Source organism: Cervus canadensis, chromosome 5, assembly GCF_019320065.1.
Source record: "Cervus canadensis isolate Bull #8, Minnesota chromosome 5, ASM1932006v1, whole genome shotgun sequence".
NCBI lineage: Eukaryota > Metazoa > Chordata > Mammalia > Artiodactyla > Cervidae > Cervus > Cervus canadensis.
Genome location: NC_057390.1, coordinates 89,585,923 through 89,598,750, shown reverse-complemented (window position 1 = coordinate 89,598,750; position 12,828 = coordinate 89,585,923). Strand labels below are relative to the sequence as shown.

The window sequence follows — 12,828 nt, the reverse complement described above, 5'->3', positions numbered from 1 at the left end:
GTCCCTGAGGGGTGGAAGGAGAGGAGGTTGCTGACTAAAACGCAACTTCTGCTCAGTACTTGCTAGTACCTGTGTGAGAAGAATTCGCACCTATTGTCTTTTCACCTATTGTCTCTTTTTTTCTTTCTTCCATCCCTACAGCAGCTCCTAAATCAGAATTATTGTCCCAGTTTCCCGGACCAGGAAACTGAGGACCAGAGTGGTTCTGTAATTTGGTCAAGGTCACACAGCTGGTTGGTGCTGGCGGGGTGGAGGCTGGGTTTCAACCTCTTAACTAGTCAAAGCTCACTAGCTTCCCCCTCTTCCACCTGGGGCGGCGTTACGGCACCTACTCCATTTGCGTAGCCGCTGGGGTCGGCGGTACCGCGCACTGGGGCGCGGGGCGGGAGAGGCCGGCTCGCCCTAGCGGCGACCGGGAGCCGCTCCCAGATTCGGACGTTACGAAGTTTCCGTGGATTTCGCTCGCCTCCCTTCCGTAGCTCGTCCCCGCTCCGCAGCACTTACGCTGCTAGCGCAGCAGAGCTCAGGTGCTGCCGCAGGCGGGGGCCTGCCGCTGGGAGGGAGGCAGGGACGCAGTTTACGTAAGCGTCTCCTCGCAGGTGCATGCGGCCGCCACCAGCGTGTGCTCCTTGCGCGCTCCCAGGTGCGCAGTTGGCGCAGGCGGTGGCGCGGCACGGCGGCGGCGGGCGCTGGCCGGCGCTCTCAGGTGCGGCAGAGCGCGCGTGGAGGGGGCGCGCGACGAGTGAGGGGGCGGGCTTTCCGTTCCCCAGCAGCCGCGGGGCCCGCCCCCTGGCCCGGCCAATGGGCGCGCTCGGCGGCGTCACGTGCTCGCCGCCGCCGCCGAAGCGGAGACCGGAGCCGCGAGCGCCACCAGGGCAGCAGCAGCCGCCGCAGCCGCCGCCGCTGGGCTGAGGAGCCGGAGACGCAGGCTGACGAGGTGGCGGCGGCGGCGGAGCGGGAGCAGGGACCGGGCGCGGGCAGAGCGCGGCGGTGCGGGTAGGCTGCGGCGGAGGGGCAGGCGCCTGCGCGGCGGGCCGTCCCGGGCGGGCGGCGGTTGAGGCGGCGGTTGAGGCGGTTGGCGGTGCCGGCCCGGGCCCCGCATTGTTTGTTGTGCGTCCTTAGCAGCGGCGGCGGCGGTGGCGGCAGCGGCGGCCGGGGCGGAGAGCAGGGAGCAATCCCGGCCCCCGTGGCTCCGGCATTGTGGCCGCCGCCGCCGCCGCCGCAGTTGCGGTGCCCTGGCCGCTTCGGGCAAGGGCAGCGGGCAGTCTTCCTCACCTTCGTGGAGGGTTGGAGTGGGGGGAGGACAGGGTCCCGGCCCCGAGCGGGGAGAGGGCGTGGGCTGTGTGAGGAGACCCGGCGCTGGGGGCTCTGGGTAGGATGGAGGGTGAAGGGCTCGGGGCAGGTGTTGGAGGACGTTGGGGGCAGGGGCTGGGGGAGAGGCTGCGGGGGGCGGCTGGAGGGTGTGGGCAGATTTGGGTGAGAAGGAAGGGTGGAGGGATCTGGCCCACTGGAGGATGAGGCCCTTCGGGCAGGTTCGGGGGACCCATGGGGGCCGGAGCGAGTGGGGGCAGCCTGTGGGGGTTTGGGAGGGTGTGAAGGAGGCTTAGGAAGGGCAGGGGCGAGTGTGATGGGATTGGAAGGAATCGAGGGAGGCAAGGAAGAGGCGGATGTCCCGGCCGGGGCTGCGTGTGAGGGGCACGGAGTGGGGCCAGATAGCAGGAAGACCGTGGACAAAAATGTGAAGGGAAACGTGGAAGAAGGTGTCCGGCTCGGGGCAGTGTGGCAGGGTGAGCGTGGAAAGAGGTTGGGGGGTGGGTGGAAGGAGGGTCTCTGGAGTGATGGGGAGGGAAACGGAGGGTGTTCAGGCAGGAGGAACGGGAGGGTAGGCCCAGAGGCTTCAGGAGACCGGGTGAGGGGTGTGAGGACAGGGTCTGTCCAGGAAGGAGGCAGGAGGGTGCTGAGGCTGGACAGATGGGCCCTGCCAGGGAAGAGCATGTGAGAGGAGAAGCAGGTATCTGATCTGGTGAGGCGCTCAGGGGAGAGGAGTAGAGGGCGGGCGATTGGAGCAGGGCCTGAGTTTGAGGGGTTTGGGAGAGAAGTCCGGACGGTAGTGAAGGGTGGTGGGGACGGAGAGGAGGTGCTGGGGCATTTAGTAGAGATCAGAGTGAGTTCTCCAGGAAGTATGAATGAGGGTGGGGAGTATCAAGAGAGGGGACTTAAGGGTTGGGGAGACCTTGGAGGGGACCAGTGGAGTGGAGTGTGGAGGGCCAGAGGTGTGTGTGAGGGGAGGGAAATGTTCTTGGAGTGGCAGGTGAGGTGTGACGACAGATGGAAGGAAGTGTTTCTAGGGCAGGACCTGTGGAGGGAAGTTGGGGAGAAGGAAGAGAGGGGGTGGGTGGTGCGTGTTGAAGGGAGATGAGTAGAGGGGTGCAGTAGGGGTAGGTTCAAAGTATACAGGTCTGTGTACAGTGTGGGCGGGAGAGAGGCATGGGCTTTGGTGCAAGTAGGTGGGGGGGGGGGAACAAAGGGAAGGAAAGGGGGATGAGAGGATATTTTTTGGGTAGAGGATGTAGAAAAATGCCTAGGACCCGTAGTAGTGGGGTAAGGAAAGGGTAAGGGGGGTATGTGTGTAGACATGTCTGTGACTAGAAAGGGGTAGGTTGTGTATTGGGTTTGGGGTGGGGGTGGGGGAAGTAGGATGCCCAGGTTTAGAGCAGGAAATGACTATTCAGGCTGGAGAGAATTAGGAAAACTGATTGCTTGAAAGAGTGTGGAAGGAGTGGGTGCTGAAGTGTGAGGAAAGACTGGAAAACTTTGGGTCTTGAGAGACTAAAGGAGCCACCATGTTTTGGGTCAGTGAAAGTATATGGAAGGGCAGAGTGTAGAATTTGGGGATAAAAAAACCTAAAGGGAGAGGATTAAATTGTTGCCTTAGAGGAACTGGAGAGTGTGTGACGGTATGTGTGTGGATCCTGGAATGATGTTAATGGAAAATGGAGGACATTAAGCCCTTTACCAGATATGAAAGTTCATGCTTCTAGGATCAGAGAGATCAGGAAGCCTTGATTTTAGTTCCAGAACCCAGTGAATGGGGATGGGATAAGGGAGAGCTGAGTACAGACTCCCAAGTTGGAGGAGCTGTGGGTGGAATATCATTCTAGCGCATTGACCTGATGAATGGGCAAATAGAGGAGCCATACAGGGTCAAGAGGAGCGCACCTGGCGTGAATAGGAGCAGGACTGCAGCAGGTTCGGGGCAGGCTTCTTTGTGAAGATTCTGCAAGAGAGCAGGGCCCAGCATGTTTGAGGGCTGTGTATCAGAGGGAGAAAAGGATACCTTGGTGCGGTGTATCAGATACCTTGGTGCTTTCTGGGTAATAGGGGAGTTTTCAGGCATTTGAGTGATGTAATATCTCACCCCATTACTAGAGGCTGACAGAGGTAATGTATTAAATACATCCAGCTTCTAAAAGTGGCAGGAATGGAGCTTTATGACTCTTTCAAGGTGGAGATAACAGACCCTCGGTTGTTTCCCAAATAGAGTAAAATTTATTAATAGAGGCTTTTGGATTTTGTTATTTTAATTTGAGTTGGGGAGTGTGGTGTTAGCTTTATTGAGGAAAGACTTTGGGAGTTATGTGGACATATGAAATAACCTTTAGGTGTTTGAACACAGACTTTTCAGCAGGTCTTGTTCAGTGTTCTGTGGCTTGTGTTAGATTCTTTGGGATTTGGAAGGATTAAGGAAACTGCTTTGAGACTGCCTCAGTAAGCAGTGTTTTCTAGAATCTTGGAAAGCGATTTCCTTTTTGACAGTTGAAGGTTCAGTCTTGTCAGATTTTGCAAAAAAAAAAAAAAAAATTATTTCATCATGTTGCAGATGTAACTTCAGTTATTGCTTTGTGGGCTTCGTGTGGTACCTAGTATGATCTCACATGAAAGGTCCTCTTTGGTACCTTGGGAAGCTTTCTGGGTTGATTAGTTTTCTTCTTTTGTCCATTTAGGAAGTATCTAAATTGTTAGTTTGAATAATGCAGCCATTGTGAGTTCAAATAAGTTTGAGTGGAAGTGGGAATCTTGCCTAAACATAATGAGGCTGAACAGAACACCACATTTTAAGTAATCTCTATCTGTAAGTATAAATATTTTAAAAATAAACTGGAAACCAATCATTTTTAAAATCCACATTTGAAGTGTATCATGAAGGCAGCAAAATAATGCTCTAAAGGCATTGCTATAAGATTTTGGTTTTGGAGGGCAAAGTTTTTAAAAATATAAATGCCTTTTATTGAAACTCTTAGCAGTGTTTTGATATTTGATACATGTATTTAATGTAATTATAACGAACATGTTTGACCCCTTTGGCTTCCTGGCAGAGAATTTGTGCAGTAAGGATATAAGATGAATAGAGTGACCTTTGAAAATTCTTTCCCATTTGACTGTTGTTTTCTTTTTGTATTTTTTAAGTCCATTGTGTTGGTTCATTTAATTGATTTGGAGCAAGCAGTTCTTTCTTGTTCAAAATATTCAATTCTGGTTTAGTGTTCCGTTTATATGTATTGTTCCGTGAAGTTCTAAGGTTTGGGATAATTTGTAGGCACTTTAAAATATTATCCTAAGTTTATGAACCAAGGCAAGCAGGTTGTTTAGACTTCGTAGGCTAAATAGTTGGGTCTGGTTTTATTTTCACTGGTGACTTGCTGGACAAGATACTTAATCCCTTTGTGCTTGTTTCTCCTCCAGAAACCTGACTCTTTATCTACCTCCCAGGAGAATTGAGATGGTTTATATAAAACAAGTTTAAACCTTTCAGGAAGGTTAGCACTATGTAAGTAGGGGTAATAGCTGTTATTTCTTTGACTCTTTATTTCGTTTTAGCCTGGTCAAATAATAATTTGGCATTAGGTGGGCTAATTTGTAGTGAGAAACTTGGATAGAGATGAAACTTCTGTGAATATTAGAGATATCTGCAAATTGAAGTTTGTTTGTTCTTTGCTCTACTGTCTACTGATTTTTCCTGGCTCATTTGTGCAGCTAAGTATTGGTGTTGATTTGAATTCTTGAGTCTGAGCAGAAACTTGTGAGAGACATTCTGAGTTCTAAGTATGAATTTCCAGAGACAGAATGTTTTTTATGTCTCAGAGAATTCAGTTTCTAAATCAGAAATAATACATGTAATACATTTCCCTATGGTTTTTTGTAGAAAGTTGATTAATTCTGAGTGACTTGAACAGAAAAATGGAGCTATTGCTTCTAGTGGCATTAAGCCTCTTTTTTCAGATTTATTGCATACTTTTTCCTTTTTCAAGTTTTAGTTAGCAAATAATTACCGTATCTATTTGACATTACTAAGTCCATTGACAGGTTATGCTCTGTTTGTGGGGGAATAATTTTTAAATGCTTTTTAAATGTTTTATTTGGTTTATTAGTTGTAAAAAGCCTCCAGATTTTGGTCCTGATTGGCATTGCAAAAATGTAAATAGTAAGTTGCTTTATTAGGCATTAATTTGCTTGAGCTTGGTAATATGTGAAGCCCTGACAATAGTCTTTTTATGCTAGCTGATTTATTCTTAGTAGTTTACTACCTTTTATAACATTTTGGACACCATTACCCATCTTACTGCTCTTCTGTTTTCATTTGTTTTGCATGGATCCTTTTATTGGAAAATTGCTTGTTTTTAAAAATTTATTCAGCTGTAGAAAAACTGTTTCTGACAGGTAATTATGAGAGGCTTCATAATTCAGTCTAATTTTAGAAAACTGGTTATTGAGAGATGTATGTTAAATTTATATGTCAGTTAAAATAGAAAGGATAAAATGCTGAGACCAGATTAACGGTGAGCTGACTACTTAAAATGGTTTGAGCCTGAAAGATTTGCAATTCTTTAACTTTCAGGTCATGCATTAAATAATAAGGTGACCAAAGGACCTGATTTGTCACTTTCGTGCCTTTTATTTCTTGTCTTGAGGGTCCTTTAAGTGTATCATTTTTTTTAAAGTTTATTTTTAATTGGAGGAAAGTTGCTTTACAGTGTTGTATTGGTTTTCTGCCTTATAAGTGTATCATTTTTGAGAATTATGGTATCTATCTCAACAATATGTGTGTTGCAGAGTGAATGAAGCAGCTTTAAATTTTAGTTATTTGGTATTCAAATTCTCTTAACTTCTGATATAACTAACACTATGTAGAACATCTGCTTTCTTTAGTTAACTTTAGCACAACTCGAAAGGGTACAGTTGATTATATCAGTAATAAAATCACAGCTTTGCATTGTGTGACTTCGTGGTTCATTTCCATTTGAAAAGTGAGAATTCTGTAGCAGGTTGTGTGATAAATTCTAAGGCATTTCTGGGTCATGGATAAGATGGAGTTTCTTACTGCACCTGCACATTTTCCTGTTCTTTGCAGTTTTCCAGGTGCTGGGAAACACAATATCCAGTTGGTTAGATCAGCATTTTGTTTATAAATTGAATTTAATAGTTAATACTATGGACATAAAGCAGAAAGTAATTGTCCTAAAGACTATCTAGATTTTTATTTATTTTTTGTGTTGCTTACCTGTTTTGTCCGTTTAAGTCAGCAAACATGTCTTGACTTTAGGCTTAAAGGCATGTTTTGTGCCAGACCTGAGATTTCTTAGTAGGGTAGGGCTCAGTAAAGAACAGATCCTTCTTTACTGTTTTCAGTAAAGAACAGATCCTTCCCTAGATAGACTGGCCCTAAACATGGAAATGGAGTCTGTAACTGTGTTTACCTATGTTCAGTCAGCCTACCTGAAAATCAGTATATTTTAAGACAGCTGGGTAGTGGTGACCTGATGAAGTGTTTTGTTTCTGAAAGTTAAGATGAAGGCAGTTCATTCTTAAGATGTTTATAATTCCAGGTAAATCTCAAACGTTGCATCTAATTATGCAGTGATCAGACTTCTGTAGAGCTTAGGCAATCTACATTTTAACCTAATAGAATCATGGGATACTGGATAGCTCTTAACCCTGGACAGCTCAGGTTTAGTTAGCAAAGCTATTGAACTGGAGGGGTAAGGTATTGTAGTTTTGGTAATGTAGGTTAGCAGCTGGAGAGAATAAGCATTTGGCACCGTAGGTATGTGTATTTTTGGTTGTTTTTGATGTAAGCTGTAAATAAGCTTATAATGCCAAGGTTTGCGTGGAAGAACAGATACACATACTAGTGATGAGGCTTTTTAAAAGATAGTATCTTAAAAATGAGTATTAACCATGATACTTTCTGATAAGCCAACTTTGGGGTAAATGTGGAATTATACAAAATAGGCTTTTGAAATTGGTCAGCATTATTGTTTAGTAGTGCCGTTTATTTTTAGAGTTCAGGGTTCACATACCTGGACTTTGGTCCCTGTGGTAGCTGTGTAAGTGAACAGCAGAGTGTTACATTTAAAGAAATGGAGGAACCAAGAGTTGACCCCAGAGCAGAGAGAGACTTTCAGAACGCTCTGTGAAGCTGTGCATCAAATTCCTGAGAGTCCCCACATTTTGCAAGGAAGGTTGATGGCTGGGCAGATTTGAAACCTGCCTCTTTTAGGGTCTTTTTAAGGTCTACTTGGAGTAATGCTTGTCCTTCTTAGGAAGCACAGGGTCCTAGGATGATGCAGTGGCAGGGAATCTGAGGGAAAAGGCTAGACTTGGGTGGACTCTTCTTATAGGTGGGCACAGAGATGACCCTGTGCAAGCTTGGTTGCTGTATTGCGTAGTAGAAGAATGTTTTTGACACAGAAAGACTTGGCCCAGAGATCTGCTTCTGCTGTTTACTAGTCGTAGATCTCTTTTCTCATGTATAAAATTGGAATAAAACCCCTAATTTACAGAGTTATAGTGAGGATTAAAGAAGATAAGAAAATTGTAAGCTCTGAAGCATATGGCATTTTTTTTTGAAGAGAGGATTGAGCAGAAATTAAGGACAGGCTTTGAAGTAATGAGCAGTTTGACTTGGAGGTCCTGGATTTTTATTTTTTATCATGGCATTTTCAGAGGTACATAAAAAGGAACAGTACAGTGAATGTCCATATACCCATCAGCTAACTTCAACAATTCGCAGCAAGTTGCTGCTCTTGTTTCATCCATCCCTCATTCACAGTCACTATTTGTCATTGTTTTTGCTAGAGTATTTACAGCAAATCTTAGGCATCATATTCTTTTGTTCATAAATACTTCAGTGTGTATTTCTAACAGATCAGAACCTTAAAGAGAACCTCACAAACTATTTTAACCCTCTACATTAACAATAATTCCTTATCTAATACTCAGAAAGAGCTGAATTTGAAACAGCTCTACCACTCACCAGCTTTGTGTGTTAATCAAATTACTAGCTCTCTCTGAGCTTCTGGTTCCTTATCTGTAACATAAAGATAATACTTTATGAAGTTATTTTGAACTTAAATGAAATAACATACAAAATGCTTAACATGAAGATTCTCAGTAAATGGCCCAACCTCTCTTCTGAGCCTCCTATGGCATGTGAATTAGAATTAAGGGGTGTCCTCCTCCCTTCTCAAGTATCACAAGGGGTAACGGTACTCTGGAATTACTGCCCACTAGCCTAGTAAAATTTCTCTTCATCGAGCTATCTGTCTCTTCTGGTGAAATTCTGTAACAGTTGAAATCATATCCATTCTTCCTTCCTTCCTGTAGCAACATTATTCTCCTGTCTACTGGCTCATTCCAGTCAGCATATATACACTATTATTTCATTTATTATTTTTCTAAAATGACCTTTTCTTGACCACACTGTCTCTTCTAACTATAACTCAATTCTTCAGCTTCTTGAAAAGGTTGTTTCTGCTCATCTTCAGTTTTCCTGTCCTCTCCTGAACCTACTACAGTGAAACTTTCAACTCCATCCCTGCTGTTGTCACAACCACCACGTTTAATTCTTACTTGACCTATTAGCAGCACTGGGTGCAGTCGATGCCTCCTTCCTTGAAATGCTGTATGCTCTGGTTTCTAGGACACCACACTCTGCTGGTTTTCCTCCTGCCTCCTTGGCTTCTTCTCTGTCTCCTTTGTTGGTTCTTTCTTACCACTCCTACCTCTTAATATTGGACTGTCCTATGGGATCTCTGCTCTTTATTCTCATTCTCTTGGTGATCTCTTTCAACCTCATGGCTTTAAATATGGTATATGTGCCAATAAGTTCCAAATTTTTATCTGAAACTCCAGGTTACTGCGTACTTTGACACTTCCACTTAGATATTTCGTTGGCATCTCATACTGAACTTGTCTTAACCAAATTCCCTATTTCCTCTGCCTCTTTCGTGGTCTTCCACATTTTATTTTAGTAAATAGCAGCTTCCTCTATCTTTCCAGTTTCTCAGGCCAAAACTTGGAGTCATCCTTGCCTCTCTTCCTCTCACACACATCTGACCCACCAGGAAATCTTGCCAGTCCTTTCTTCAAAGTATATCCAGACTCTGAGCAGTTTTCATCAACCCTACTGGTTTAAGTCTACATCACCTCCTCTGAATTACTACAGCGGCCCTTTTTACTCTTGCCCTCTGTTTGCAGTACTCTAGCAAGAATGATTCTTTTTTTTTTTTTTTTAAGAATGATTCTTTTAAGAAGCTAAGTCATTTTTGTCTCCTCCTGGTCAGAACCCTCAGGGATTCCGTATCTTTTCTCAGAGTAAAAGGCCAGGTTCTAATAATGCAGTAAGTGATTGGATCCCATCTTTCCTGTCGGACATTTGGACTTTTCTTTTGCTTACTCCATTCTTGCCACAGTCGCTTTCTTGTTCCTCTCACGGGAGATGCACATTCCTGTCTCCTGTCCTTTGTATTTGCTATTTGCCCTGCTTAGAATGCTGTTTCTCAGATACATGGGTGGCTCCATCTTTTTCAGGTCTTTGTGCCTATCTCCCCTTTCCAGTGAGGCCTTAGTGTGTGTGTACCTGTGTGTGTGCGTGTGCGTGTTCAACTCTTTGCAACGCCCAGGCTATAGCCTGCCAGGCTCCTCTGTCCATGGAATTTTCCAGGCAAGAATACTGGAGTGGGTTGCCATTTTCTACTCCAGGGGATCTTCCTGACTCAGGGATTGTCTCTTGAGTCTCCTGTGTTGGCAGGCAGATTCTTTACCACTGTGCCACCTAGGAAACTAGAGATCTTCTCTTAGCACTCTGTTGAAGTGGCAGTTCATCTGTTTCTGGCCCTCCCTGCCCTCCCTTTCCCACCTTCTTTTTCTCCACACCACTTAAACTGTTTAACTTATGGTATATTTTGCTTGCTTATTTTGTTCATTGCCTTTCCCCCTTCATTAGTGTATATAAGCTCCATAAAAGCAAGGATTAATGTTGTCTTTGTGTTCTGTAGATTCTAAAGCGTCTAGAATAGTGCCCAGCACTAAGTAGGCACTTGAGTATTTGTTCAGTGAACTATTCTTTTATTAGTTATAGTCTGTCACTTGGTAAAGGATGCTATAGTTGGGATTTTGGGTTTTCCCATGGATGCTGTGTACCTTTAAGTTTTTATGATGTATTTCCTGTTTTCTTCATGAATATCTTTTCTTGAGACTGCTAATAGGCTTTATTATTTATTCATTATAATTTTGAGTCCTTGTTATGTACTAGTTGCATTGGGGGATACAAAGATAAAACATTGACCCTGGCCTTCAAAAATTTAGTCTATGAGGGGAGGTGATGGTATGATTTTGAGATATCTATAAATTTTTTAAAGTAAGTACTTAAGAGATAAAAGGGCTGAGGAATTTAAAAGAGCAAGAAATTATTTCTGCTAAGGGGAATAAGGGAGAGACTTCAGAGAAGATGTGGTATGTGGTTCCTGTGCTGAGTCACAGGTAAAAATGGGGATTAGATTATGAGATAAAGAGGGAGAGAATTCCATATGGAGGGGACTGCACTGGCAAAATAAGAATGATTTCTATGGAAAAAAACAAAGTGGTTCAATTAGTTAAAGATAGGGGAATATGAAAGGAATTGGTGGAGGGTAAGTTTGGAGTGGAATATTGGAGTCACTGATAAAGGTCTTGAGTGTAAGAATGAGGAATTCAAACTTTATTGTCGACAGTGAGGCTTCATTGAAAGGTTTTGATTTGAGCAAGAGTGGAGGGATGACATTATTAAAGCTTTCTTTATGAATTTGACAATTTTATGTGAAAAGAGGGGCCGGAACACATATAGTGATTAACGATGCCATTATAACAGTTTGAGGAAAAATGTGATAAAGGTAGTGCAGATGGGTATAAAAAGGATGCCTTGAAACTGATGAAACTTGGTAGCTGGATGTGAGGACTGAGCTCCAAGCCTACAAGGTTTCAAGTGTAGTTGACAGGTCAGGCTGGGGTGCCCTGAAGAGAAGTCGGGAACCCAGGAGAGATGGGATCAGGGGACACTTTTACTTTAGTTTTGATATTCAGTTTGCAAGTGTGGTGGTGACATTGTAGGTGATTATTGTTCTGATAGAAAATCAGGAATCTTTAGAAAGGATGTGTATCTGCGGATTTGTGCCTTCATTTTGATAGATACAATTAATGACAGAGAAGTGATTCAGTTGCGGAAACTGTTTCTGAGGTCTGAATCTTGATAATTGACTTGGGAAACTTAAGTCATCCAAACTTTTCTTTTGATTTGTGAGTGGCTCCACTTGTTTCACGAAGTTTGTTAGACAAGCTTCTCTAAGTTGTAAAGCACTTTAGCAGCTTGAAGCAACTTAACTGTTACCCTTTGAATGGCCCTCTACTGCTGATTCATTGGCTGTGGATATCTTAGCAGTGAAAACAGAGTTCCCTTCATCACTTGGTTGAGATTAGTTTGAGTGAAAAGGTTTGCAGATGAGGCCGTACCTCTCCTTTTCTTTCCCCTTAGGACTTAGAGGCATAGAAGAGGAAGACTAGCCTTCTATGTTAATTAATGGTAGTTAAGGTGTTAGTTTCCAAAACAATTCTTTAACAACCTACACTTAACAAAATACCAGGAGATAACAAGAGGATTTAGCTTCTATTCCAGGCAAATTGAAGAACAAGAATAAGGTCTTTTTAGATTTATATCATTTTCATGAGCCTTGTAGTAGGAGGAGTTTTTAACCCCAAGGTTATTTATAGGAAAAAAGAATTATTTGCAAAATAATGTTGATTAAGGTATACAGTTTTTATTTATAGACTGTCTAATGATGTATGATATTTATAATTTTATACTTGGTGCATTTTTAAATAGTTGAATAAAAAGGCATCGTTGAGTTTGTTGGTTAAGAACTTGCAACTTCACCAGCTTGGTTTGGAATGCTGACCTTGAGTTTACCACATTAGTCATCTCTCCTTTATGCTTAGATCATAATGTCAGTGAACATGGTTTTGGCATTGTTTTTTTTTGGGGGGAGGGGCATTGTTCTTACAGAGTCGGTTCTTACTTTTCCAGTGAATAGGAGTCTATAGGAGTCAATTACCCTGAAATGAGAACGTTTTCCTGTTCAGGATAACTTACATTTTTCAGTCCAGAGGAGGTGCTTATATTGTATATATGGTAGTTAATTTAGCAGATGTAGCATATAGTATAATTTTTTTAACCTTAGGCAATTTTCACTTGTTTGACAAGAATATAGAGTGTAATAATCTTATGAGGAACCTGTAAGAATCTTTTTAGTCTTGCTTTGTTCTTTGACAGATGTGGTTAAGGCCCTTGTTCAAAATCACACACCTCACTGGTAGCAGAGTTAGGATGAGAAATAGGTTTCTTGATCTCCAGGTGTGGACTCCTTCCACCGTGTCAAGCTGCCGTGTTAGAAATGTAGACCAGAAAACTTGGAATAAACTTAGTTTAACTTGTCACATTGCTGGCATCTAATCACG

The 12,828-nt window shown here is 43.5% G+C and overlaps 2 protein-coding genes across 5 annotated transcripts in view; one reads left to right on the top strand and one right to left on the bottom strand.

Annotated features, from left to right (window-relative positions):
• Positions 1-702: 702 nt before the first annotated feature.
• LOC122442516 (extensin-like) overlaps positions 703-12,828 on the bottom strand; it is a 36,663-nt gene continuing 24,537 nt past the window's right edge. The window contains exon 2 of the mRNA XM_043470370.1: positions 703-2,140. Coding sequence (XP_043326305.1) covers positions 703-2,140 — 1,438 coding nt within the window. The remainder of the gene's footprint in view (positions 2,141-12,828) is intronic.
• Positions 838-12,828, top strand: part of LOC122442137 (spermatid perinuclear RNA binding protein) — a 140,050-nt gene continuing 128,059 nt past the window's right edge. For all 4 annotated transcript variants that reach the window (XM_043469499.1, XM_043469497.1, XM_043469496.1 and 1 more), the window contains exon 1: positions 838-996. The gene's annotated coding sequence lies outside the window, so the exon portion shown is untranslated. The remainder of the gene's footprint in view (positions 997-12,828) is intronic.